The sequence below is a fragment of the Saccopteryx bilineata genome, chromosome X, assembly GCF_036850765.1.
Source record: "Saccopteryx bilineata isolate mSacBil1 chromosome X, mSacBil1_pri_phased_curated, whole genome shotgun sequence".
Lineage (NCBI taxonomy): Eukaryota > Metazoa > Chordata > Mammalia > Chiroptera > Emballonuridae > Saccopteryx > Saccopteryx bilineata.
This window is the reverse complement of record NC_089502.1, coordinates 87,642,697-87,670,456: the sequence shown is the minus strand read 5'-3', so window position 1 is coordinate 87,670,456 and position 27,760 is coordinate 87,642,697. Positions and strand designations below refer to the sequence as shown.

The window sequence follows — 27,760 nt, the reverse complement described above, 5'->3', positions numbered from 1 at the left end:
ACTTAACTTCACACCTTAAGGAACTAGAAAAAGAAGAACAAAGACAACCCAAAACCAGCCGAAGAAAGGAGATAATAAAAATCAGAGCAGAAATAAATGAAATAGAGAACAGAAAAACTATAGAAAAAATCAATAAAACAAGGAGCTGGTTCTTTGAAAAGATCAACAAAATTGACAAACCTTTGGCAAGACTCACCAAGGAAAAAAGGCACAGGACTCAAATAAATAAAATCCAAAATGAAAGAGGAGAAATCACCACAGACATCATAGATATACAAAGAATTATTGTAGAATACTATGAAAAATTATATGCCACCAAATACAACAATCTAGAAGAAATGGATAAATTCCTAGAAGAATACAACCTTCCTAGACTGAGTCATGAAGAAGCAGAAAGCCTAAACAGACCAATCAGCAGGGAGGAAATAGAAAAAACTATTAAAAACCTCCCCAAAAATAAAAGTCCAGGCCCAGACGGTTATACTAGTGAATTCTATCAAACATTCAAAGAAGACTTGGTTCCTATTCTACTCAAAGTCTTCCAAAAAATTGAAGAAGAAGCAATACTTCCAAACACATTTTATGAGGCCAACATAACCCTCATACCAAAACCTGGCAAGGATGGCACAAAGAAAGAAAACTACAGACCAATATCTCTAATGAATACAGATGCTAAAATACTAAACAAAATACTGGCAAACCGAATACAACAACATATTAAAAAAATAATACATCATGATCAAGTGGGATTCATCCCAGAATCTCAAGGATGGTTCAACATACGCAAAACGGTTAACATAATACACCATATCAACAAAACAAAGAACAAAAACCACATGATCTTATCAATAGATGCAGAAAAGGCTTTTGATAAAATACAACACAATTTTATGTTTAAGACTCTCAACAAAATGGGTATAGAAGGAAAATATCTCAACATGATAAAGGCCATATATGATAAACCATCAGCCAACATCATATTAAATGGCATAAAACTGAGGACTTTCTACCTTAAATCAGGAACAAGACAGGGTTGTCCACTCTCTCCACTCTTATTCAACGTGGTGCTAGAAGTTCTGGCCAGAGCAATCAGACAAGACAAAGAAATAAAAGGCATCCATATCGGAAAAGAACAAGTAAAGCTATCACTTTTTGCTGATGATATGATCCTATACATCAAAAACCCGAAGGACTTTACAAAAAGATTATTAGAAACAATAAACCAATACAGTAAGGTCGCAGGATACAAAATTAACATACAAAAGTCCATAGCCTTTCTATATGCCAACAATGAAATATTAGAAAACGAACTCAAGCCCTGGCCGGTTGGCTCAGTGGTAGAGCGTCGGCCTAGCGTGCGGAGGACCCGGGTACGATTCCCGGCCAGGGCACATAGGAGAAGCGCTCATTTGCTTCTCCACCCCTCCGCCGCACCTTCCTCTCTGTCTCTCTCTTCCCCTCCCGCAGCTAAGGCTCCACTGGAGCAAAGATGGCCCGGGCGCTGGGGATGGCTCTGTGGCCTCTGCCCCAGGCGCTAGAGTGGCTCTGGTCGCAGCATGGCGACGCCCAGGATGGGCCGAGCATCGCCCCCTGGTGGGCAGAGCATCGATCCCCACGGTGGGCGTGCCGGGTGGATCCCGGTCGGGCGCATGCGGGAGTCTGTCTGACTCTCTCTCCCTGTTTCCAGCTTCAGAAAAGAAAATGCAAAAAAAAAAACAAACAAAAAAAGAAAACGAACTCAAAAAAATAATCCCCTTCACGATTGCAACAAAAAAAATAAAATACCTAGGAATAAACATAACAAAGAATGTAAAGGACCTATATAATGAAAATTACAAAGCATTGTTAAGGGAAATCGAAAAAGATACAATGAGATGGAAAAATATTCCTTGTTCTTGGATAGGAAGAATAAATATAATCAAAATGGCCATATTACCCAAAGCAATATACAAATTTAATGCAATTCCCATCAAAATCCCTATGAGATTTTTTAAAGAAATGGAACAAAAAATCATCAGATTTATATGGAACTATAAAAAACCCCGAATAGTCAAAACAATCCTAAGGAAAAAGAATGAAGCTGGGGGCATTACAATACCTGACTTTAAGCTATATTATAGGGCCATGATAATCAAAACAGCATGGTATTGGCAGAAAAATAGACACTCAGACCAATGGAACAGAATAGAAAGCCCAGAAATAAAACCACATATATATGGTCAAATAATCTTTGATAAAGGGGCCAACAACACACAATGGAGAAAAGAAAGCCTCTTCAACAAATGGTGTTGGGAAAACTGGAAAGCCACATGCAAAAGAATGAAACTCGACTACAGCCTGTCCCCGTGTACTAAAATTAATTCAAAATGGATCAAAGACCTAAATATAAGACCTGAAACAATAAAGTACATAGAAGAAGACATAGGTACTAAAATCATGGACCTGGGTTTTAAAGAACATTTTATGAACTTGACTCCAATGGCAAGAGAAGTGAAGGCAAAGATAAATGAATGGGACTACATCAGAATTAAAAGTTTTTGCTCAGCAAGAGAAACTGATATCAAAATAAACAGACAGCCAACTAAATGGGAAATGATATTTACAAACAACAGCTCAGATAAGGGCCTAATTTCCAAAATTTACAAAAAACTCATAAAACTCAACAACAAACAAACAAACAATCCCATAAAAAAATGGGAAGAGGACATGAACAGACACTTCTCCCAGGAAGAGATACAAATGGCCAACAGATATATGAAAAGATGCTCAGCTTCATTAGTTATTAGAGAAATGCAAATCAAAACTACAATGAGATACCACCTCACCCCTATTAGATTAGCTATTATCAACAAGACGGGTAATAGCAAATGTTGGAGAGGCTGTGGAGAAAAAGGAACCCTCATTCACTGTTGGTGGGACTGTAAAGTAGTACAACCATTATGGAGGAAAGTATGGTGGTTCCTCAAAAAACTGCAAATAGAACTACTTTATGACCCAGCAATCCCTCTACTGGGTATATACCCCAAAACCTCAGAAACATTGATACGTGAAGACACATGTAGCCCCATGTTCATTGCAGCACTGTTCACAGTGGCCAAGACATGGAAACAACCGTAAAGCCCTTCAATAGAAGACTGGATAAAGAAGATGTGGCACATATACACTATGGAATACTACTCAGCCATAAGAAATGATGACATCAGATCATTTACAGCAAAATGGTGGGATCTTGATAACATTATAAGGAGTGAAATAAGTAAATCAGAAAAAAACAAGAACTACATGATTCCATACATTGGTGGAACATAAAAATGAGACTAAGAGACATGGACAAGAATGTGGTGGTTACCAGGGGTGGGGGGAGGGAGGACATGGGAGGGAGGGAGGGAGAGAGTTAGGGGGAGGGGGAGGGGCACAGAGAACTAGATAGAGGGTGGCGGAGGACAATCTGACTTTGGGCGAGGGGTACGCAACATAATTTAATGACAAAATAACCTAGACATGTTTTCTTTGAATATATGTACCCTGATTTATTAATGTCATCCCATTACCATTAATAAAAATTTATAAAAAATAAAAAGTAAAAAAAAAAAAGATACGCTCTTTTCTTTTTTAAAAAAAATTATTATTATTTTTAAATTTTTTAAGACTTTATTCATTTTAGAGGGAGGGGAGAGAGAGAAGGAGGAATAGGAAGCATCAACTCCCATATGTGCCTTGACTGCGCAAGCCCAGGATTTTAAACTGGATACCTCAGCATTCCAGGTCAACTCTATCCACTGCGCCACCACAGGCCAGGTCAAGAAATGCTACTTTTATGAGTGTTTCACCTCTTTCTTTGTATTTTATGATCTCAACTAACTTTAAAATGGATGCCTGCTGTATAGCTGATGAGGTACAAATAATGCTAATTTTGCAATATTAACTGCTATGAATACTTTTAAAGTATATGGTACCATATTAGGTTATTCTTATTAAAGTAAGTATCTAATACCCATAAATAATTAAGGATGTACACAAAGACTTGGCCACCAAAAGGTGGTTATCACAGCACTGTTTATATTAGCAAAAGATTAATAAATGGAACCTTGATGCTTCACAATAGAAAACTGATTAAATACATTGTGGTACAGCTACATGCTGGACTATGACTAGATGTTTGTAAGTGTGGAGCAAACTGAGACACAAATTATAGAATAATTTAATTGTTTTCTAATAAAAATATGATACATAGAAGGTAGTCTGAAAGGATATACACCAACATATTAACTGTGTTTCTCATAAGGTGCCTGACTCTTTAATTTTCTAAAATGTCTAAAGTAAAATATGTACTACTTATATGTTAAAGACTTCCATAACATTAAGACAAACCTGTTTGAGAACAAAGGAATATGTATCCATTAATGGGAACATTAAGGCATATGGATTATTACATTAATCAATTATATTTCATAAGTTTGCTTCTTATTTACACACAAAATAAGAAGACTGATTTCTCATAAATTATTTTTGCATTTTTATATGGGCTTAAAAAACTAAATATAAAATACTGACTTCACATTAAAAGAAGGTTAGAAGTTATATCAGAAAGAGTACATTATCTATTGTTAGATATTATTAAGCACAACAATTCTAGAAAGATATAGAGGTAATGGATAGCTTAGCCTCAGTTTTGTTAGGAAGAATAAATGCAAATTGGTAGCCATCACAAAGTAAGAAGGATTCATAAAATGGCTCAATGAGTAAAAAGTTAAGCATTCTATTTGCTCTACAGAGGGCTCTCATTCACTCAATAGTAGAAAGTACTGGATTAACATGGCAGCCTGAGTATAATGGACTAGGCACAGTTGTTTCATTTCCTCTCTTACTCCAAATCCTAACACACACACACACACACACACACACACACACACTTTTGACATAGTAGATGTTCAGTAAACATTAGTTGAGTGAAGGAGAGAACAAAAGTGATTCACGCTACCCTAATCCAGTTCTCCTGTGGACAAGGAATTTATTACTGAGACAGATGGCCAGGACAGATGTGGAATCTATGACTATATTACAGAAAAGTATGTCCAAATAGATCACAAGAAGAGTGACCTTGCAATTCGAACTTCCTTAGCACCATGTTCTAACAAAATGAACTCAAGAACATACTTTCAAGTATAATACATATCATGAAGATATGAACAGATACTCATAATTAGAGAACCAAGTGAATTTTAAAATTTACAATTCATATTATGTTGACAAGTGTAAGAAAGCATTCACATGAATATCCTTTTAAGGCTAAAAATATCTAGACTTGGAATTTAAAGGCAAGGTGACATTAAATCTTAGTATCTTCAACCCTTGTTTTCATACCAAAACAAAACAGTGTACTTATTGTGACATGCCCTGAAAATTAATAGCAGGGGAAAAATTCTCTAAATTTTTAGTCAGTAAAATTTATGTACACAGAGCAGATAGTATGAATTATACATAAATATTTAAGAAGCAAAGGAAACTCTGTGAATCAGTCCCAATGGTACCATAATTATACTGTCTGGAATAATCTGCACTTGGTTCCAGTTTGCTAATGGTATTAAGGCAGCTTGCAAATGTGAAGAGGGTAAGGTAATCCTAATAAAGGTGCATATACATAAAAACCTGCACTCAGAAGGCACTTGATAATTATTTGTTGGATTAAAACCTGAGTGTGCCTCTGAATTACTTGGCTGCCATTCTTATGGAATAACAGGTACTCTTTGAAAACAAAAACAAAAACAAAACAAAAAACATTAATTATAGTACTCACTGGAATTCGATTTCGGGATCTGAAAGTTGCAACTCTCTTGAGGTCTTCATCTGTGGCACGAAATGGAACTACCAAGAGAGCAGGGTAAGTGTCACACAGTTCATAGCACTTATTAATAAAAGTTATTCTCCAGTGGTGATTGGGCAAGCCCTGCAGAAAGAAAAAGGAAATCCAAGTCAGTATTGCATGACTTCTTCTCTGTACTGGCCTCGGGTCTCCTCTCTTTTAGCAGAATTTGTACATGCCTCTTTGACTACGGTGTAGTGATGGCCTACTGATTTACGACAAGGGCGCCAAATCATAATCCAAACAACATAAGAACACAAGACAAAACATTGGTGGTTTCCATAATCCTAAACTGTCATTGGTAAATAAAGATTCTCTTAAATTTGAGATCTTCCTTTATTTCATGTCAAACTACTCTTTACTACTAGTACATGAAGTTAAACCCCAGCTCATTCCCCCTCTTGCGTACTCTCCTACTCTAGAGAAAATATATCATGTAGTTTTACTAAGTTTCTAATTCAGGATAGAAGAGAGATCAGGCAGCTGCCTCTCCCTATTCAAAACAGAGGAAATGCTTAAGTCTACTCCACAGTAGAAAGAGGCTAAGTGTATGAAGAAAGTCATAGAGGGAAGTAAAGAAAATCCCCTCTTGGGGAGGCTCATTTCGCCACCTCCTAAGAGTTTTTTCAATAAACTTGTTTGGGATTGGTGATTGCCCTGTAGGTTATGTGAAAAATACAGTCATTTGCAGTCTAAGAAGATTGCTAATGTGACAGGGAGACATAGAAGACATCTGCCATGCTATTGTTTACCCACAACATTTTATCTAGTGTGGATAAGAGCCAGAGGTGGTGGAATATTCTCTCCCCATACTCACAAATACACATATATATACACACACACAGAAGGAAGCTATGTGGGTGCTTGCTTTGGGGACAGACATGGTACCTTTTTTTAGTCTGGCCCTATAGACCATGGACCAAACAGATGAGTCTGATGCTGAATCCAATTAGAGAGGATTAAGTCCCATCAGAAAGTTATAAGAAAAAAAGATGGAATGTAATGGCAGTCTAGAATAAAATACCTTCAACAGTTCATATATGCATGCAATCTTAAAAACAGGAACTGTTTTGTTTCAAGCTAGAAGCTTTGACCTAAAAAGATACATCTTAATATTGTCAATAACACTCTAAAAACAAAGTATACATACTTTAATACATAATGCTACAGAGATCTCCAGAATATGCAAAATATTTTAATGGTCCTTCTTCTGCCTCAATAACTGACCCAGAACAAAGGCCACTAAAATGAGAAGCATACACAGACTTTGAAAACAATAGCCTAAAGCTTTTATCTAAAAAGCAATAGTGTATACTACCTTATATAATATATATGTGTTCTAGAGATAAACTCCCACACCTCCATTCCTGAACGTCAAATCTGCTTATGAATACACACACTACTGATCAAGACTAAATGGAAATCAACCCAGGTCTTTAATAGTGGAGGTGGTAGTTAGAAGATTCTTCTTAAGTCTAGGGTTCTGAGATATTATTGTACATTTACTGCATTTTCATATAATGCAACTAGGCTTGATTTGATCCTCAAAGGTCATTTTTAAAAATTCTCAATTATTTTAAGAAAAATTTCATCATAAAACTTCTAGCTGTCCTATAAATTTAGTTATACCAGAGGTCAAATTGTGGCTCTTGTTATATAACATGCACAGTATCTTTTTCTCCACAAGCACACCTTTGTCTCTGAAGAACCAACATTATTCCAAGCCTTTTGTCTTTATTACAACAAATAGAGATGCATGTAGGTAATGTTTACATAACATAGAAGCAAGGGTAATTCTAATATACATTCATCGAAGCTTTCTTGGAAAAGACATTATACAGAAAACAGTTCAAATTCATTTAAATCTGTAAACCAGAATGCATGCAATAGAAATCTAACTGCCAGTACTAGTTAGGCTCACAAATATATAATTATATAGCAACATCAATTCCTAGCAGGGGTCGTCAAACTTTTTATAAAAACCGCCCACTTTTGCAGTGCTGGTCAACCTGGTCCCCACCGCCCACTAGTGGGCGGTCCAGCTTTCATAGTGGGCCAATCGCAGCGCTGTTTGGTTGCGCGGTAGGGACCAGGTTGACCAGCACTGCAAAAGTGGGCGGTTTTTATAAAAAGTTTGAAGACCCCTTAACTTAACCAGCCAGACTTCAATGCAGCTTGAATATGGCTATGGAATAAATACACAGTATAAGCTATATTATACCACTGCCATTAAAAACATATTTAGCAAGGATGTTATTGATCCAATTGGTGACATATGGTCACCATGCATGTTTCAGATTCATTATATGCCACAGTACCTATTAGCTTACCTGCCTTCTGTATTCTTCAATTGGATTATAAACCATCCATCCATCTACGTTAAACTTTTCTTCATTTAAAAATGCAAATATTGGCTAGAACGGCAAACAAAAAGAATTTAAAGTTCAGTGTCAAGAAACAAATAGGCACCTGTCCTGTGGTGGCGCAGTAGATAAAGTGTCGACCTGGAAAGCTGAGGTCGCTAGTTCGAAACCCTGGGCTTAACTGTCAAGGCACATATGGGAGTTGATGCTTCCTATTCCTCCCACCATCTTACTCCCTTCTCTCTCTCTCTCCTCTTTATCTCTCTCTCTCTCTCTCTCTCATTCTCTTTCTTTCTCCTCACTAAAATGAATAAAGTCTTAAAAAAAGAAACAGTCTATTAATACTACATCCTTTGATTTTTCACCAGATTTGCATACCATGAAATCACAGCCAAACCTGAGACTTTCAACAAAGTAATTATAGTAAAAAAAAAAATCAGAATAGACTTATACTACCTTTTATCTTCAGTAATTACTTTTGAGACCTCAATTTTCTGGGGCTACAGTCAACTCTTTTAATTATTTTTTTAAATGATATTCCACAAAATCAGATTTCCAGATAAAAAAATGCCTATCAATTTTAAACCACATTACAATTGATCAGGTAAAAGCCACTAAAAAAACTAAGAGGAAATTCATGAATGATTATTAAACAGTGCAACCGGATCGAAAGGGTACAATAACATGTTTATCAATTTTAGAAAAGACAGGACATTAGGAAAATTCTTAATCAACTTTCTGTGAATTTTGACTCAAAGCCCTGATATCTGTGAAAAGGCAGAATTTAGCTCTTTCACCTCTTTTCTATTTATGCTCACTCTTGAGGAGGCCATATTGATGAGTTTCATGGCTTCAAATACTATCCATACCCTAGTGACTCCTAAATATCTATTGCTGTCCAGCCCTCACTCTGATCCCCAGACTCAACTATCCAAGTGGCCACTCCACAATCCTAGACTGCCTAAGAAGCATCTGGAGGACTTTGGTTAACATATCCAAAGACAAATCACTGACTCCTATCCAATTCTATTCTTCTCACAGCCTCCTCATTTCAGCAAGTGGATGCCCCACCTTCTGTTGATTGAGCTAAAAAAATCTTGGTGTTAGCTTCATCACTTCACTGCCACCATCACCCACTTGGGTTGTTATAATAAACTCCTAACTGATCCCTTGCTTTTCTCTTTACCTCTAAAGTCAGAGTAATAGTTGGCTTCAGTCTCACTTGGAGTTAAAGTGATCTGGCCATGTATCTGCTCTCCCCCCTGCTCACTCCAGTCTAGCCACACTGGCCTCCAGGGCTGCTCCTGAAAAGCACCAAGCACATATCAACCTCCAGGTCTTTGCATCTGCTGTTCCAGCTGACTGAAATCTATTACCTTCATGGGTTCCCTCTTGTACTTTTTTATTATCAATTTGAGAGAGAGAGAGAGAAGAATGGAGAGACAAAAGGAGGGAGAGACAAAAGGAGGGAGAGATGAGAAGCATCAATCGTAGTTGCTTCATTTTAGTTGTTCATTGATTGTTTCTCATAGGTGACTAGACAAGGGTGGGGGGCTCAAGCCAAGCCAATGACCCCTTGTTCAAGCCAGGGACCTTAGGATCTATCAGTGAACCCATGCTCAAGCCAGCAACCCTGTGCTCAAGCTGATGAGCCTGTGCTCAAATTGGTGACCTCAGGGCTTTGAACCAGGGACCTCAGCATCCTAGGTCAGTAGTAGTCAACCTGGTCCCTACCGCCCACTAGTGGGTGTTCCAGCTTTCATGGTGGGCGGTAGCAGAGCAACCAAAGTATAAATAAAAAGATTGACTTGACTATAGTAAATTGTTTTATAAAGATTTATTCTGCCAAACTTAGCGAAAATCCGACATCAAGTACTTGGTAAGTAATTATTATTATATGCTTTAACTTGCTGTAATTCTGCTTTATAAATTTTATAAAGTAAAGTTACTTCCTTACTTTATAAATCACCATTACTGTGGAACTGGTGGGCGGTTAGAAGATATTACTACTAACAGAGATACAAAAGTGGGCGGTGGGTATAAAAAGGTTGACTAACCCTTTCCTAGGTCAATGCTTCACCATTGCACCACTGCCAGTTAAGCTCCTCTTCCTTACTTTTTCAAAAATATGCTCAAATGCAACCTTAATCAATTATACTTGCTCTGACATGCTGTAGAAAAACAACATGCTACCTCTACAACTGCATCCCCTATTCTCTTTCTCATGTTATTTCTCCTTATCACTTATGACCATTTGATATATTACATATTTACTTATTTCTTTACTGTTGGACCTCTACTCTTCCCTTCCCTCAGAACATGCTACATGAAGGTAGACACTTGTTATGTTGACATCCTGTATTCCTAGTAACTGGTAGTGTCTGGTCCATAGTATTTGGAATACATATTTGTTGACTGAATGAAAATGTGAAACCTTATACAGCCCCTGAACAAATACTTTCTTTGGGGTTACTGAGTCTGGGCACTTTTCCTCCACGTATCCACCTTCCCACATATCTTCCTCTGCTGTCAGCCTACAACTTTGAATGCCAGCATTCCCTTCCCTACATTACAGAGGATTTCTAGGAAACCATTATTTAGCAGCAACAGTTTTCTGTATTTAAGTGGTAAGAGGTTTGGGGTAAAAACTAATCAAGAACATGCACTCCAGACTGTCTTCTGAACTTTCTTTCCCTTTTTTTTTTTTTTTTTTTTTGGACAGAGACAGAGAATCAGAGAGAGGGACAGATAGGGACAGACAGGTAGGAAGGGAGAGAGATGAGAACCATCAATTCCTCACTGCAGCATCCTAGTTATTCACCAATTGCACCCTCACATGTGCCTTGACCGTGGGGCTACAGCAGACCGAGTAACCCCTTGCTCAAGCCAGCAATCTTGGGCTCAAACTGGTGAGCCTTGATCAAACCAGATGAGCCCGCACTCAAGCTGGCGACCTCCGGGTTTTGAACCTGTGTCCTCCATGTCCCAGTCCAATGCTCTACCCACTGTGCCACTGCCTGGTCAGGCTGTCTTCTGGAACTTTCTAAAGCATGTGGCACCTTCAGCACATCTCAACTCTGGCAGTGCCAGCCTAAGTGCTGTGTAATCTGTGATAAATAACATGCCAACCACACATTAGTAATAATGCTGATCTAGCCAGGCAATTCTTTCAAGGTTTAGCCTGACACTGAATCCACAGCAATATACTTAATTATTCAGCACCACTGGGGTAAACGAGTGATTTTTGTTAACTGAAGTTTAACTCAAAGACAGGGAAACTTGGTAAAAAGTGTTATAATATATGTTGAACTTCTTTATCCATAAACAGAATCTATAGAACATATCTAAGCATTCTCTTATCGACATCTGAGTGCCAGATACTACACTGGTCAGGATGTAGCACAGGTAAATACTCAATAGTGCTGCATGCTGTGCCACTGACATACTATAGATCAGCGGTTCTCAACCTGTATTTTCCAATGGCTTTAGGCGACCCCTGTGTTTTGGTCGTTTGACCCCCGCCGGGGTCGCGACCCACAGGTTGAGAACCGCTGCTATAGATGGCTGATGGTTTGAAACATAAAGCTGTACTGTCACTCACTTTAGAAGAAGATCTAGATCTGCTTTCTTTATTTTACCCTTAAGTGAGAAGCAGAGTGGCAGAGACAGATTCCCACATGTGCCCCGACTGGGATCTACGCAGTAAGCTCCATATGGGGCAATGCTCTGCCCATCTGGGTCACTGCTTGGCAACTAAGCTATTTTAGCCCCTAAGATGAGGCCATGGAGCCATCCTCAGCACCCAGGGCCAACTTGCTCCAACCAAGCCATGGCTGCTAGAGGAGAAGAGAGAGATAAAGAGAGAAATGGGAGGGGGAGAGGTGAAGAAGCAGATGGTCTCTTTTGTGTGTCCTGATGAGGAATTGAACCTGAGACATCCACACACTGGGCCGACACTCTACCACTGAGCCAACTGGCCAGGGCCCGGGATCTGCTTTCTTAAAATAAGTTCCTGATCTCAACATGGTTTTGTTCCTTTTGTTTTTAGTTATTTGCATTTTCCCCATGAAGCTCAAGTGAATAAACTGGCCTTTTAAAAATAAACAATAAAATTGTTAACTCAAAGGCAAGATAAAGTTTTTCCTCCAGGAAAACCATTATGTGTATTAATGCTATCCATGTCATTTGACTTGCCAGCAGCATCTTCAATGTAACTTACTATTTCTCAATCACTAATAAAGCAACTCCCTTTTTGCTCCAAATATGCTCTTGTATCTTACATTAAAAATTACTGATAAGTGTAATGTAAGTTTACCAGATTGTTATCATTAGAAGAGAGCTATGGAGCCTAAACCAAATTATTACCATATTTTCTTTAATATGTTTGATTTAAGAGAACTCTGAATACAAGCAATATTTTAAAAATTGTCATTAATATGAGAATGATACAGTGACTTCATGGTAATGATATAACTGGTGGCCTTTCTCATGACATCATTCTAGAATGACACTTCTCATTCTGAGTGATGTCCAGATACGTAAGATGAGTCAAGGTACTGTCATCCTTTACCCCTGAAACATACTAAGAGAACTCTATGATGGAAAGAGCTCCTAAACTAATTTTGATGCTAAGAGCCAGACTTGGACCTCAAACATTTCAGAAGATTCCAGCTATTTCTTGTCATGAAATACATACATGGCAACACATTTAATATTGAAGTGAAGCTTATGATGGAAAAGACCAGGTGCTTAAACTAATATTTTAACCACTTAAATAAATTAGCTTACAAATACAAGAAAACATATTTTTAAAATGCACTACTTGTTAATGTTCACCTTGTATTTTTCTTTAAAAACTAAGTTGTCTATAAATTCCTTGGCTTTACTGAAGCAATTTAAAAGAACCAAAATTTTTAAAAGTTAAATGTACCAGAACTTACTTTTCAGATATTTTAATTTTTACCTTTTCTTTCCTTAAAGATTCAGAAGAGAACAAAGAAGGAACTTTAAGAAAATAAGCTCTCAAATAGAGTAACATAAATGTGAATTATTTAAAAAGAAATAAAAACTAAGCATTAAAACAAGGTAACAAATCTGTTCATCTGTACCTTATTATTAAAAAAAGTATAAAATTCCCTACAAGTTATAACTTGTTACAAGCCTACTTAAAGTTCCCGTCTGAAAACTGTTAAAACCCAAACTAATGGATTACATTTCTTGAGGTTCTTAACTGTCATTTTTCCTCTTATAGATAATACATTTTTAAGGCTTCAAGCAGATTGACATTATCCATAATTATAACTTAGGTTAGCATGGCCCCTTTCTTTGGGAAATTTAAGTCCCATGGATAGAATCAGTTCTATAGAACTTCCCTTTATGAGAAACAGCAGGGAGTTGGGTTTGCAAAACTGGTAATAAAGTCCACTCCATGAACCTGAACCTGTCTAGCACCAATTTCATTTCAGGGCCTATCAATAACTTAAGAATGGTTCAGTCCCAGCTTAAGCGAAGCCTCAGAGTAGAGAAGTAGTTTGCTGAATGTTACCGGTAGCTGTAGTTGGTGCTTCAGGAAATCCTCCACGGCTTTCTTTCAGGGCCTGGACCATCACTTGACCTCTGCCTCAGGATTGGAGATGGGAGCAATTTCCCAAGGTGCTAGTTACTTCCTGTGCCCCACCTCACCCCACTGAACCAGGATCTGTAGGGGGTGATTGCCCTGATCTCGAAGGGCCACAGGGAATACACCAGAACACTTGTTAGGAGGCCAGCCTAAGGAGTCTGTGTGGTCAAGTAATTATGGAGGGCGGATTTACTTTTTAAAAAAAAAAGTTATTTGAAATAATTATAGATTACAAGAAACTGAAAGCAAATGCACAGGGGAATCTCATGTATCCTTCACTCAGCCTCCCCAATGTGAACATCTTACATAACTAGAGTCCAATATCTAAATCAGGAAACTAACATTAGAAAATGTATACTCTCAAGTGCTTCTCCTAGTTTCAAGGGAAAGGGTCTTCCTTTATTTGGCTCTGGCTCTATGTTAGTAATTGAGCATTTCACCAATTCAGATTCCTTCTAGTTAAGAGATACCATGCATGGAGACTTAAAAAAAAAAAGAGCAGCCATGTGCATTTTTTCCAATATTAAAAATAGCACAATGTAACATTTGAAAAATGTTAAAGCATAAGGTTGAGATGAAAATTTGTAATTTCACACTAGGGATACAAATAGCTCTGAGAAAAAGAATGTAATTTGTTATTTTAATTTAGCTATGTTTATCACTGTTGTGTCTTGTGGGGGAAAGTCTGAAATGACAACAGATTTTACCTTACACTTAATTAACCATTATTTGTGTGTATGTATAAAGTACTTCATTATTTTTATTTTTAAAAATTTATTTCTACTTTATTGGGAGAACATGGTTCACCAAAATATACCAACTCAATTAAAACACATCCAGATTAGGTTTATTTTTGTTGAATAGAAGCTATAAATGGTAAGTGATTCATGAGTTTCCTTCCTTCTGTCACAAAATTAGGATTCCTAGAGCTCATAAAGCCCCCTTCCAGACAGCCTCTTTCCCCAAAGACATGTGATACGGTGTCTTAGAACTGGATGTTTGACAATAAGATACAAAAATTAAATATCATCCCAAAGGAATACAATTATAGAAGAAAACAATTTTCATAGAATTGAGGCAATAAATTGATAAACCATTTAACAGTGCTTTCAAATAAGTCACCACCATGCCATAATCATTGATGGACATGATTTTTAGGAAAAGCAGACTCTTTTCACTCAGCAAATAGACTACAGCTCTGAATATATCCAGACTTAAAAATTCAGGGGACCATTCACTACTTCTTTCCTGATAGAATTTGCAACCTTTGAATAGAAATTTAAGTGAACTTTCTCTAATTTGATATCTAAAATTGAAGATATTTATCTTTTTAAAAGCTTCAGTCTACAAAAAAAAAAAAAAAAAGCTTCAGTCTACCATGCAAGGGTGCATCAAGGTAAAATTACCTTTTTCATCTTTTACATTACACTCAGGATACAAGACCTCCTGCATCTAAGAAAATAAAAACCCACTTTCATTAAAGTTGGACAAAAAAAGCCTAAAATCTTAAGGAAGAATCATAGGACGCACTAAAAGTTAACAAAGATTATAATTCCAACTAACATCTTTATGCTAGATAGTGAATTCAGCTGATTTCACATTACTTGACTCAGTAAATTAATAAAACTGCATCAAAAGTAATTATATACCAAAATTGGACAAAAGTCTCACAGGTATAAAGCAGCTAGCACATAAATTAACATCTATACTTTGTATAAATAATTCTCCTCATCCTATTGCCATCACTTTCCCGGGGAAGATAGTTGAATATGCCTGAATCAATAGTACCTTCATATATAAATGTACATAATCACTTATCCAGGAAAGGACAACAAAAGTACATCTGCAATGTCATTTGAAACCATTTTGGAAAACAAACATTCCTTACCACTTATCATAAAGATAACACTAGGAGGGAGGGAACATGGCAGCGGAGTAGGCAGACACACAGACTCCCAGCTCTCACCACCAAACTGGAATACAAATCAATTTAGAAACAATCAGCATGAAAAACCAACTCTGGACTACAAGAAGAGCTCTCAAAAACCAAGGAGCAAAGAAGAAGCCACAACAAACCTGGTAGGGAATCCCCGAATCTCCCCTGCTAACAGGAACGGAAGTGGGTGTGAGGCTGAGAGCCCAGAGGGGCTCTCACTCCAGGGAAAAGAGCAGAAAATACTACTCACAGCCACTTGCCTGGCGACCAGGGAGCGAGGTGTGTTGAAAGGACCAGCTTGTATTCCAAGAGGAAAAGGGAGAGAGAGGGACAGATGATGAGGGACAGAGGAATGCAGAGGACGACCTAAAAAGCTGACTCATCCAGGACTGGAGGCGGCCATAGCAGGGGGAGGGACTGATCTTTCCATATAACAAAGATAAAAGTGATTCCGGATCACGGATCTCTAGACATCTCTTCACTTCCAATCAGCACAACAAGACACAGCTGAAAATAAGAAGTGGGGAGAGGGGCAGTAACTCAGGTCTCCATGGAGCTCTGAGATACATCTCGCCCTACTGAAGCTGAGAAAACACCCTGCCCCCAGAGAGATTATCTGGTAGAAGAGGCATTCAGAGTCTCAGGTTATACCCACTGCATTCCTGGATAGTTTGAAGGAAGCCCCCTGCTGAGATCAGCAAACAAGACTATAACCTGTTAAGAAAACAAACAAAAAAAAGACTTCAAAGCAGCCCAAATCCGAAAGTGGATTACAAATAATAGTTGATACCAACCCAAGAAGACCTAGAAATAACACAATTGAAAACAGAAGGCAGACAACACCAAGCATAGACTCAATCACACAGACATAATGAGAAGACAAAGAAGTGCAATCCAAATGAAACCACAACAGAAAACTTCAGGAGATGAACTGAGTGATATGGAAATAACCATACTTCCAGATGCAGAGTTCAAAATAATGATTATAAGGATGCTTAGGGATCATAGAACAACAATGGATGGTCATTACGAACACCTCAATAAAGAAATAGCAAGTATAAAAAAGAATATTAAAATATGAAAAAAGAATCAGTCAGAGATGACAAATACAATATCAGAAATGAAGACCACAATGGAAGGAATTAAAAACAAAATAGGTGGAAATGAGGATCAAATCAGCAAGTTGAAGGACAACTTGAATGAAGACAAGAAAGCAGAGAAGAAAAAAGAAAAGAGACTCAAAAAGTCTGAGGAAACTCTTAGAAAGCTCTGTGACAACATGAAGAGAAATAACATCCGCATCATAGGGGTTCCTGAAGAAGAAGAGAAAGAACAAGGGATAGAGACTTTGTTCAATCATATCATAGCTGAAAACTTCCCTAAATTAATGCAGGAGAAACTCTCATAAGTTCAAGAAGAACAGAGAATTCCATTAAAGAGAAGCCCAAAGAAACCTACACCAAGACACATCATAATTAAAATGCCAAAGCTAAGAGATAAAGAGAAAATATTAAAAGCTGCAAGAGAAAAAAAAGCTATCACCTACAAAGGAGCCCCCATAAGGATGACATCTGACTTCTCAACAGAAACACTTGAGGCCAGAAAGGAATGGCAAGAAATATTCAAAGTAACGCGAAACAAAAACCTACAACCAAGACTACTTTATCAAGCAAGGCTATCAATAAAAATTGAAGGAGAAATAAAACGCTTTCTAGGCAAAAAACCCCTCAAGGAATTCATTACAACCAAACCAATGCTGCAGGAAATGTTAAGGGGTCTGTTGTAAACAGATCAAAGTGGGAAAAAAATATAGCAAAAGAGGAATACAGCTTTAAAGAGTAAAATGGCAATAAAAACTACATATCAATAATAACCTTAAATGTAAATGGATTACGTGATCCAATCAAAAGACATAGGGTAGCTGCGTGGATAAGAAAACAGGACCCATACATATGCTGTCTACAAAAGACACACCTTAGAACAAAAGATGCATATAGGTTGAAGGTAAAAGGATGGAAAAAAACATTTCAAGCAAATGGAAATGAAAAAAGAGCTGGGGTAGCAATACTTACATCAGACAAAATGGACTTTAAAACAAAGGATATAGTAAGAGATAAAGAAGGACACTACATAATGATAAAGGGAGTAATCCAACAGGAAGATATAACTATTATAAATATCTATGTACCTAATATAGGAGCACCTAAATATAGAACAGACTTTGATGGATAAAAAGGGCGAGGTCAACAGCAATACTATAATAGTAGAGTATTTCAATACCCCACTAACATCACTAGATAGATCCTCAAGAAAAAAAATTAACAAAGAAACAGCAGACTTAAAGGACACACTAAATCAAGTTGATTTAATAGGTATCTTCAGAACATTTCACCCTAAAGCACCAGAAGATGCATTCTTTTCAAGTGCTCATGGAACATTCTCTAGGATAGACCACATGTTAGGCACAAAAGTGATCTCACCAAATTTAAGAAGATTGAAATCATATCAAGCACTTGCTCTGATCACAATGGCATAAAACTAGAAATGAACCACAACAGAAAAGCTTAAAATCTCTCAAACATGTAGAAACTAAATAGCAGGTTGTTAAAAAATGAATGGATTAAGAATGAGATCAAAGAAGAATAAAAAAATTCCTAGAAACAAATGACAATGAGCATACCACAACTCAAAATTTATGGGACACAGCAAAAGCAGTACTGAGAGGGAAGTTCATAACACTACAGGCACACTTTAAGAAGCTAGGAAAAGCTAAAATAAACAACTTAACCCTGCATCTAAAAGAACTAGAAAAAGAACAGCAAGTAAAGTCCAAATGTAGTAGAGGGAAGGAAATAATAAAGATCAGAGCAGAAATAAATGACATAGAGGCTAAAGAACCAGGAGCTGGTTCTTTGAAAAGGTAAACAAGATTGATGAACCTTTAACTAGACTCACACACAGAAAAAGCGTGAGGAGTCAAATAAATAAAATTAGAAATGAGAGTGGAGAAATAACAACTGACACAACAGAAATACAAAATATTGTAAGAAAATACTATGAAGAACTGTATGCCAAAGAGCTAGACAACCCAGATGAAATGGACAAATTCCTTGAAACATACAATCTTCCAAAAATTAATCTGGAAGAATCAAACAACCTAAACAGACCAATTACACCAAATGAGATTGAAACAGTTATCAAAAAAACTCCCAACAAAGAAAAGTCCGGAGCCTGATGGCTTCACAAGTGAATTCTACAAAATATTCAAAGAAGAACTAACAGCTATCATTCTCAAGCTATTTGAAAAAATTCAAGAGGAAGGAAGACTTCTAAGCTCCTTTTATGAGGCAAGCATAATTCTGATTCCAAAACCAGGCAAAGACAACACAAAGAAAGAAAATTATAGGCCAATATCCCTGATGAATATAGATGCTAAAATCCTCAACAAAATATTAGCAAACCCTATCCAACAATATATGGAAAAAATCATACACCATGATCAAGTAGAATTTATTCTGGGGAGGCAAGATTGGTACAATATTCGCAAATCAATCAATGTGATTCATTACATAAACCAAAGGAAGGAGAAAAACCACATGATAATTTCAAAAGATGCAGAAAAAGTATTTGATAAAATCCAGCACCCGTTCATGAACAAAACTCTCAGCAAAGTAGGAACCCAGGGAACATACCTCAAAATGATAAAGGCCATCTATGATAAACCCACAGCAAACATCATACTCACTGGGCAAAAATTAAAAGCAATCCCCTTAAGATCAGGACCAAGACAGGGGTGCCTCCTTTCACCACACTTATTCAACATAGTACTGAAAGTCCTAGCCACAGGAATCATACAAGAAGAAGAAATAAAAGGTATTCAAGTTGGAAAAGAAGTAAAACTATCATTACTCGCAGATGATATGATATTATATATAGAAAACCCTAAAGTCTCAGTCAAAAAACTACTGGACCTGATAAATGAATTCAGCAAAGTGGTAGGATATAAAATCAATACTCAGAAATCAGAGGCATTTTTATATGCCAAAAATGAACAGTCAGAATGAGAAATTAAGGAAACAATCCCCTTCACTATTACAACCAAAAAAATAAAGTACCTAGGAGTAAATTTAACCAGGAAGACTAAAGATTTGTACTCAGAAAATTATAAAACATTGATAAAAGAAATCAAGGAAGATACAAACAAGTGTAAGCATATACCGTGCTTATGGTTAGGAAGAAGAAACATCATTAAAATATCTATATTTACCCAAAGCAATCTATAAATTCAATGCAATACCAATTAAAATACCAATAACATACTTCAAAAATACAGATCACATATTCCAAAAATTAATATGGAACCAAAAAAAAAATACGAATAGCCTCAGCAATCTTAAAAGAGAAGAATAAAGTGGGAGGTATCACACTTCCGGATATCAAGTTATACTACAAGGCCATTGTACTCAAAACAGCCTGGTACTGGCATAAGAACAGGCATATAGATCAATGGAACAGAAGTGAGAACCCATAAATAAATCCACAGCTCTATGGACAACTGATATTTGACAAAGGAGGTAAGGAAATACAATGGAGTAAAGACAGCCTCTTTAATAAATTGTGTTGGAAAAATTGGACAGCTACCTGCAAAAAAATGAAACTAGACCACCAACTTACACCATTCACAAAAATAAACTCAAAATGAATAAAAGACTTAAATGTAAGCCATTAAACCACAAGCATCTTAGAAGAAAACATAGGCAGTAAGCTCTTCAACCTCTCTCACAGCAATATATTTGCTGATTTATCTCCACAGGGAAGTGAAATAAAAGACAGGATAAACAAATGGGACTATATCAAACTAAAAAGCTTTTGCACAGCTAAAGACAATAAGAACAGAATAAAAAGACAAACTACACAATGAGAGAACATATTTGACAATATATCTGAGAAGGGGATAATAACCCACTAGGGGGTGATGCTCTGCCCATCTGGGGTGTCGCTCTGCCACAATCAGAGCCATTCTATCGCCTGAGGCAGAGGCCACAGAGCCATCCTCAGCGTCCGGGACATCTTTGCTCCAATGGAGCCTTGGCTGCGGGAGGGGAAGAGAGAGACAGAGAGGAAGGAGAGGGGGAGGGGTGGAGAAGCAGATGGGCGCTTCTCCTGTGTGCCCTGGCCGGGAATTGAACTGGGGACTCCTCCATGCCAGGCTGACGCTCTACTACTGAGCCAACCGGCCAGGGCCGCAAAAATTATTTTAAGACACTGTCTTATTTTGGGGGAAACAGGGTAGATGGTTTTACATGGAAATAGAGTCACAAGAAATTCTTGATAGAATTCAGAGTTTGGTTGGTTATGCTGATATGTGATGACATGACTACAGTATATTAATAAATGTTGACTTTTTGTTCAACAATATATGTGAATTCTTGTTCATGGAAAAATAAGACCTCCCCTGAGAATAAGACCCAGCGCATCTTTAGAAGCAAAAATTAATATAAGACACTGTCTTATTTTCAGGGGAACATGGCATATGCTGAGTTCTGTGAGTTCTCCAAGTGAATCATGGAACTTGGGCTGGTCTTAGGAATATCAGGAGAGAGAGAGAGAGAGAGAGAGAGAGAGAGAGAGAGAGAGAGAGAGAGAAATAGAAATTCTTACAATAACTATTTTTAAAAATTCATTAGCAAAAGCCACCATAAGAAAAGTCAAAAGGTATATGGGAAAAATACGTGTAACCCATAAAATAAATCAGTATAATTATTACATGAAGAGTTCCTAAAATTAACAAGAAAAAGACCAATATCACCAAAGAAAAATGGCAGAAGATACGTAGAATGCAGAGATAGGACGTCAGAGTAATGGCGGAGTAGGAAGCGATACCGATAAATCTCCCCCAAAACTCAACAAGATCTTCAACCAGAAACAGAAAAACCTATACTTGGAGCTTCCAGATTCTTCGCAATACACCCAAAGGTATGATTGAGTGAAAAATTGGCTAAATATATAACCAAACCCCGAAGGAAATAGGGAGTAAGAAATGCTCCGCCTTCCTCACTAACCTAAACAGGGCGGCTTTCTCTGGTAACTGTGAATATAGAAACTGAGGTGGGCAAAGGGGGTGAATAGATCCAGGCCGCCGCAGCAAAAACGGCCGAACCAGGCTGTGGCTCAGAGATCCAAGCCGAGGAAAATCTGATCCTGTGGCAACCCGGGCAATACAAGCTAACACTCGCGCCAAACCCAAACAAAAAAAGACAAGCGGAGCGGCCATTTTACCCGGTCTCCTGGTCGGTGCGCAGTTAGTAGAAGAGAGATTTCTTCCTAAGCCGCGGAAGTGGGTGCCCGTGTTGCCCCACGGAGAGGCAGGGTCAGAGGCCTTTCTGTGGGCTGAGGGCAGAGTCTCTGGGCAGCCCCAGCGCCCTGGGAAAGCCACGCACGGGAGGGAGTGAGAACTAATCCCAACGGTGGAGATTTTCCGTGCTGGAGGCTGTTTCACTCAGAGGGAACCGCGGCTGGCCTCATATCCTGGTTTGCGCGCGCAGATAAGGAGTGAGCGATTCCTCCGAGTGCCTCGGCAGTGCGTGCCCGTGTTATCGCACAGAGGGGCAGAGTCAGGGGCCTTTGTGTGGGCCAAAGCGGAATCTCGGGCCGCCCCAGCGCCTTGCAAAAGCCGCACACGGGGACGGAACGAGACTCAATTCCAACGCTGCAACTTTTCCCTGCGGTTGGGGGTTTCACTCAGAGCGTGAGACTGCTGGCCGGATATCCTGGTTGCAGACAGTGAGTGAGAGTTTCCTCCAAGCGCCCCGGAAGTGGGCGCCCGCTTGTGTTACCGGATAGAGTGGCAGAGCCAGAGGTCTTCGAGTGGGCGGAAAGCCCGCCTGATTATGCTAGCAGCTCTGACTGACTGAGCCTTACCCAGAGCCCTGTGCTGAGTGGAAATAGAGTGGGGAGTTGCCAGCAATTTGAGCCTCTTACTATCCAGGCAGAGGCAGCAGCAACCCCATACCTGGACTATCAGGCTACTAATTGAGGAAGGAAAGACTAGGAGAAAGGCTCCAGGAACACGGACTCTCTCACTGTCGGAGCCTATAAATGCTAATGAGCCTCGACTCCCAACGAGAATAAAGCACAATACATGACATTGCCATAGAGACTTATCAACTGCAAACCTCTACCTGAGCGTGCCAAAGGGGCAGAACCCGGGGTACAGAGTCACCGACCAGGAAGAGGGAGAGAAAAGAAAAAGCAAGAAGATAACCTCTCAAAATCAAGAATAATCTGCAGACTTTATAACCTATCCCATTTTATTATATTTGTTCGTTTGTTTCTCTTATCTTCATTCTTGAGACTTTTTTTTTCCTCCTCCAATTTGGCCGATTAACTCTCTACCGGTCTTACTCTCTCCTCTCCTTGAACTACACTACCCATAAGTGTTACATCTCCCATTATCATTTCTCTTCTCTTCCTTTCTCTCTATGAGGGTTGCACTCCAAAACCCTTCACTCTCTCTCTCTCTCCTTTCTTTTTTCTTCTTTTAGTGGTTCCCTCTTTTTTTCTCTCTCTCTCTTTCTTTTCTCCCTCTATATTACTTTCTTCCTTTCTCCTTTACATCTCCTCTCATTCAAACCTCAATAACAAACAAATTATCTTATCTGGGACTCAAACCTATGTTTGTGGCATTTTGGGGGGTTTTTACTTCACCTTTTTAACTCACTAGCAGTGCTCCCATCCCTGGCTCTCCATATTATCTAGTTCTTGTTCCACTAAATACAATAGTAAGTTTTTAATTTGTCCCCCCATTTTTCCATTTTCCTCTTATTCCTCTCATCATAACTCTTAGAAAACCAACACCTAAAAGCAAATCATTTTATTCTTGACCCAAATTTTTTCCTTATTTGCTTTTTGTGGGTCCATACGCTCTTTTTTTTTTCTTTTTTTTTTTTTTTTTTTTTTTTTCTTTCTCTCTTTTTTGCCCCTTTATTACTTTTCCCCAATTCAGGCCCTCCATCACAGGCATTGCTTGTTATAACTCACAGTCCACCACAAGATTTTCTCAAGAAAGAGGGGAGAGGAGAGGAGAGGAAAAAAGAGGGGGGGAATAATTTCCTTTTTTAAAAAATTTTTATTTTATTTTATTTTTCTTTATTTCATTATTAATTTTTTTAAAAAAAAACAACTCTTTTCGATTTGTTATTTTTTTATTTTTTTTAACTTTTTATTCTTTATTAAATCTCATTAATACTATCAACAAAACCACCCTCAGATGCCATTAAGGAAGAGAAAATCGAATATCATGGATACAAAAGAAAGAGAGGTAACACAGCTAGATGAGGAAAAATCTATGGAGAAAAAATTTAATATATTGGAAACCTTGGAGCTAAATGACAGAGAATTCAAGATAGAAATCCTAAAAATCCTCCGAGATATACAAGAAAACACAGAAAGGCAATATAGGGAGCTCAGAAAACAACTCAATGAACACAAAGAATATATGTCCAAGGAAATTGAAACTAAAAAACAAATCAAACAGAGATGAAAAACTCAATTCACGAGCTGAAAAACGAAGTAACAAGCTTAGCTAATAGAACAGGTCAGATAGAAGAGAGGATTAGTGAAATAGAAGACAAGCAACTTGAGGCACAACAGAGAGAAGAAGAAAGAGACTCAAAAATTAAAAAAAATGAGATAGCCCTACAAGAATTATCTGACTCCATCAAAAAGAATAACATAAGAATAATAGGTATATCAGAGGGAGAAGAGAGAGAAAATGGAATGGAGAACATACTCAAACAAATAATAGATGAGAACTTCCCAAGCCTGGGGAAAGAACTAAAGCCTCAAGTTCAAGAAGCAAACAGAACTCCAAGTTTTCTTAACCCCAACAAACCTACTCCAAGGCATATCATGATGAAATTGACAAAAACCAACAGCAAAGAAAAAATTCTCAAGGCAGCCAGGGAAAAGAAGAATACAACATATAAAGGAAGGCCCATTAGATTATCATCAGATTTCTCAGCAGAAACTCTACAAGCTAGAAGAGAGTGGACCCCAATATTTAAAGTCATGAAAGAGAGGAACTTTCAGCCACGAATACTATACCCATCAAAGCTATCCTTCAAATACGAAGGAGAAATAAAAACATTCACAGATACAGAAAAGATGAGGGAATTTATCATCAGAAAACCCCCACTCCAGGAATTACTAAAGGGGGTTCTCCAATCAGATACAAAGAACAAAAAAAAACAGAGCCACAAGTAAAAGCTCCAAGAAGAACACAATAAAACCAAATTTAAACTGTGACAACAACAAAAAGAAAGAGGGGGAGAAGACGGAGATTAACAGTAGCAAAGGACGATGGAGTGCAAAAGTACTCACAAAATAGTTCGCTACAATGAACAGGGTAGGGACCCTTTTCATTACTCAAAGGTAACCACCATTGAAAAAACCACCACAGAAGCACATGAGATAAAAAAGATAGCAACAGAGGAAAGATGTATGGAATACAACCAAATAAAAACAAAAGATAGAAAAACGAAAGAGAAGGATCAAACAAGACACAAAACTAACAGAAAGCAAGATATAAAATGGCAATAGGGAACTCACAAGTATCAATAATTACACTAAATGTAAATGGATTAAACTCACCAATAAAAAGGCACAGAGTAGCAGAATGGATTAAAAAAGAAAATCCAACTGTATGCTGCCTACAGGAAACTCATCTAAGTAACAAGGATAAAAACAAATTCAAAGTGAAAGGCTGGAAAACAATACTCCAAGCAAATAACATCCAAAAAAAAGCAGGTGTAGCAATACTCATATCGGATAATGCTGACTACAAGACAGGAAAAGTACTTAGAGACAAAAATGGCCATTTCATAATGGCTAAGGGGACACTGAATCAAGAAGACATAACAATTCTTAATATATATGCACCAAACCAAGGAGCACCAAAATATATAAGACAGCTACTTTTTGATCTTAAAACAAAAACTGACAAAAATACAATCATACTTGGAGACCTCAATACACCGCTGACGGCTCTAGATCGGTCATCCAAACAGAGAATCAACAAAGACATAGTGGCCTTAAACAAAACACTACAGCATCTGGATATGATAGACATCTACAGGACATTTCATCCCAAAGTGACTGAGTATACATTTTTCTCCAGTGTACATGGATCATTCTCAAGAATTGACCATATGTTGGGCCACAAAAACAACATCAGCAAATTCAGAAAAATTGAAGTTGTACCAAGCATATTTTCTGATCATAAAGCCTTGAAACTAGAATTCAACTGCAAAAAAGAGGAAAAAAATCCCACAAAAATGTGGAAACTAAACAACATACTCTTAAAAAATGAATGGGTCAAAGAAGAAATAAGTGCAGAGATCAAAAGATATATACAGACTAATGAAAATGACAATACGACATATCAGAATCTATGGGATGCAGCAAAAGCAGTGATAAGAGGGAAGTTCATATCGCTTCAGGCATATATGAACAAACAAGAGAGAGCCCAAGTGAACCACTTAACTTCCCACCTTAAGGAACTAGAAAAAGAAGAACAAAGACAACCCAAAACCAGCCGAAGAAAGGAGATAATAAAAATCAGAGCAGAAATAAATGAATTAGAGAACAGAAAAACTATAGAAAAAATTAATAGAACAAGGAGCTGGTTCTTTGAAAAGATCAACAAAATTGACAAACCCTTGGCAAGACTTACCAAGGAAAAAAGAGAAAGAACTCATATAAACAAAATCCAAAATGAAAGAGGAGAAATCACCACGGACACCGTAGATATACAAAGAATTATTGTAGAATACTATGAAAAACTTTATGCCACTAAATTCAACAACCTAGAAGAAATGGATAAATTCCTAGAACAATACAACCTTCCTAGACTGAGTCAAGAAGAAGCAGAAAGCCTAAACAGACCTATCAGTAGAGAAGAAATAGAAAAAACCATTAAAAACCTCCCCAAAAATAAAAGTCCAGGCCCTGACGGCTATACCAGTGAATTTTATCAAACATTCAAAGAAGACTTGGTTCCTATTCTACTCAAAGTCTTCCAAAAAATTGAAGAAGAAGCAATACTTCCAAACACATTTTATGAGGCCAACATAACCCTCATACCAAAACCAGGCAAGGATGGCACAAAAAAAGAAAACTACAGACCAATATCTCTAATGAATACAGATGTTAAAATACTAAACAAAATACTAGCAAATCGAATACAACAACATATTAAAAAAATAATACATCATGATCAAGTGGGATTCATCCCAGAATCTCAAGGATGGTTCAACATACGTAAAACGGTTAATGTAATACACCATATCAACAAAACAAAGAACAAAAACCACATGATCTTATCAATAGACGCAGAAAAGGCTTTCGATAAAATACAACACAATTTTATGTTTAAGACTCTCAACAAAATGGGTATAGAAGGAAAATATCTCAACATGATAAAGGCCATATATGATAAACCATCAGCTAACATCATATTAAATGGCACTAAACTGAAGGCTTTCCCCCTTAAATCAGGAACAAGACAGGGTTGTCCACTCTCTCCACTCTTATTTAATGTGGTACTAGAGGTTCTAGCCAGAGCAATCAGACAAGACAAAGAAATAAAAGACATCCATATCGGAAAAGAAGAAGTAAAGGTATCACTTTTTGCAGATGATATGATCCTATACATCGAAAACCCCAAAGAATCCACAAAAAGACTACTAGAAACAATAAGCCAATACAGTAAGGTCGCAGGATACAAAATTAACATACAGAAGTCAATAGCCTTTCTATATGCCAACAATGAAACAACTGAGAAGGAACTCAAAAGAATAATCCCCTTCACGATTGCAACAAAAAAAATAAAATACTTAGGAATAAACATAACAAAGAATGTAAAGGACTTATATAATGAAAACTATAAACCATTGTTAAGGGAAATCGAAAAAGATATA

General features: G+C 37.5%; 1 protein-coding gene across 3 annotated transcripts in view; it reads right to left on the bottom strand.

Annotated features, from left to right (window-relative positions):
• MTM1 (myotubularin 1) overlaps window positions 1-27,760 on the bottom strand; it is a 193,562-nt gene that overhangs the window by 57,989 nt on the left and 107,813 nt on the right. For all 3 annotated transcript variants that reach the window (XM_066249555.1, XM_066249556.1, XM_066249554.1), the window contains exons 7-8: window positions 8,194-8,277; window positions 5,798-5,947 (exon numbers count right to left, since the gene is read on the bottom strand). In XM_066249555.1, the coding sequence (XP_066105652.1) occupies window positions 5,798-5,947; window positions 8,194-8,277 (234 nt within the window). The remainder of the gene's footprint in view (window positions 1-5,797; window positions 5,948-8,193; window positions 8,278-27,760) is intronic.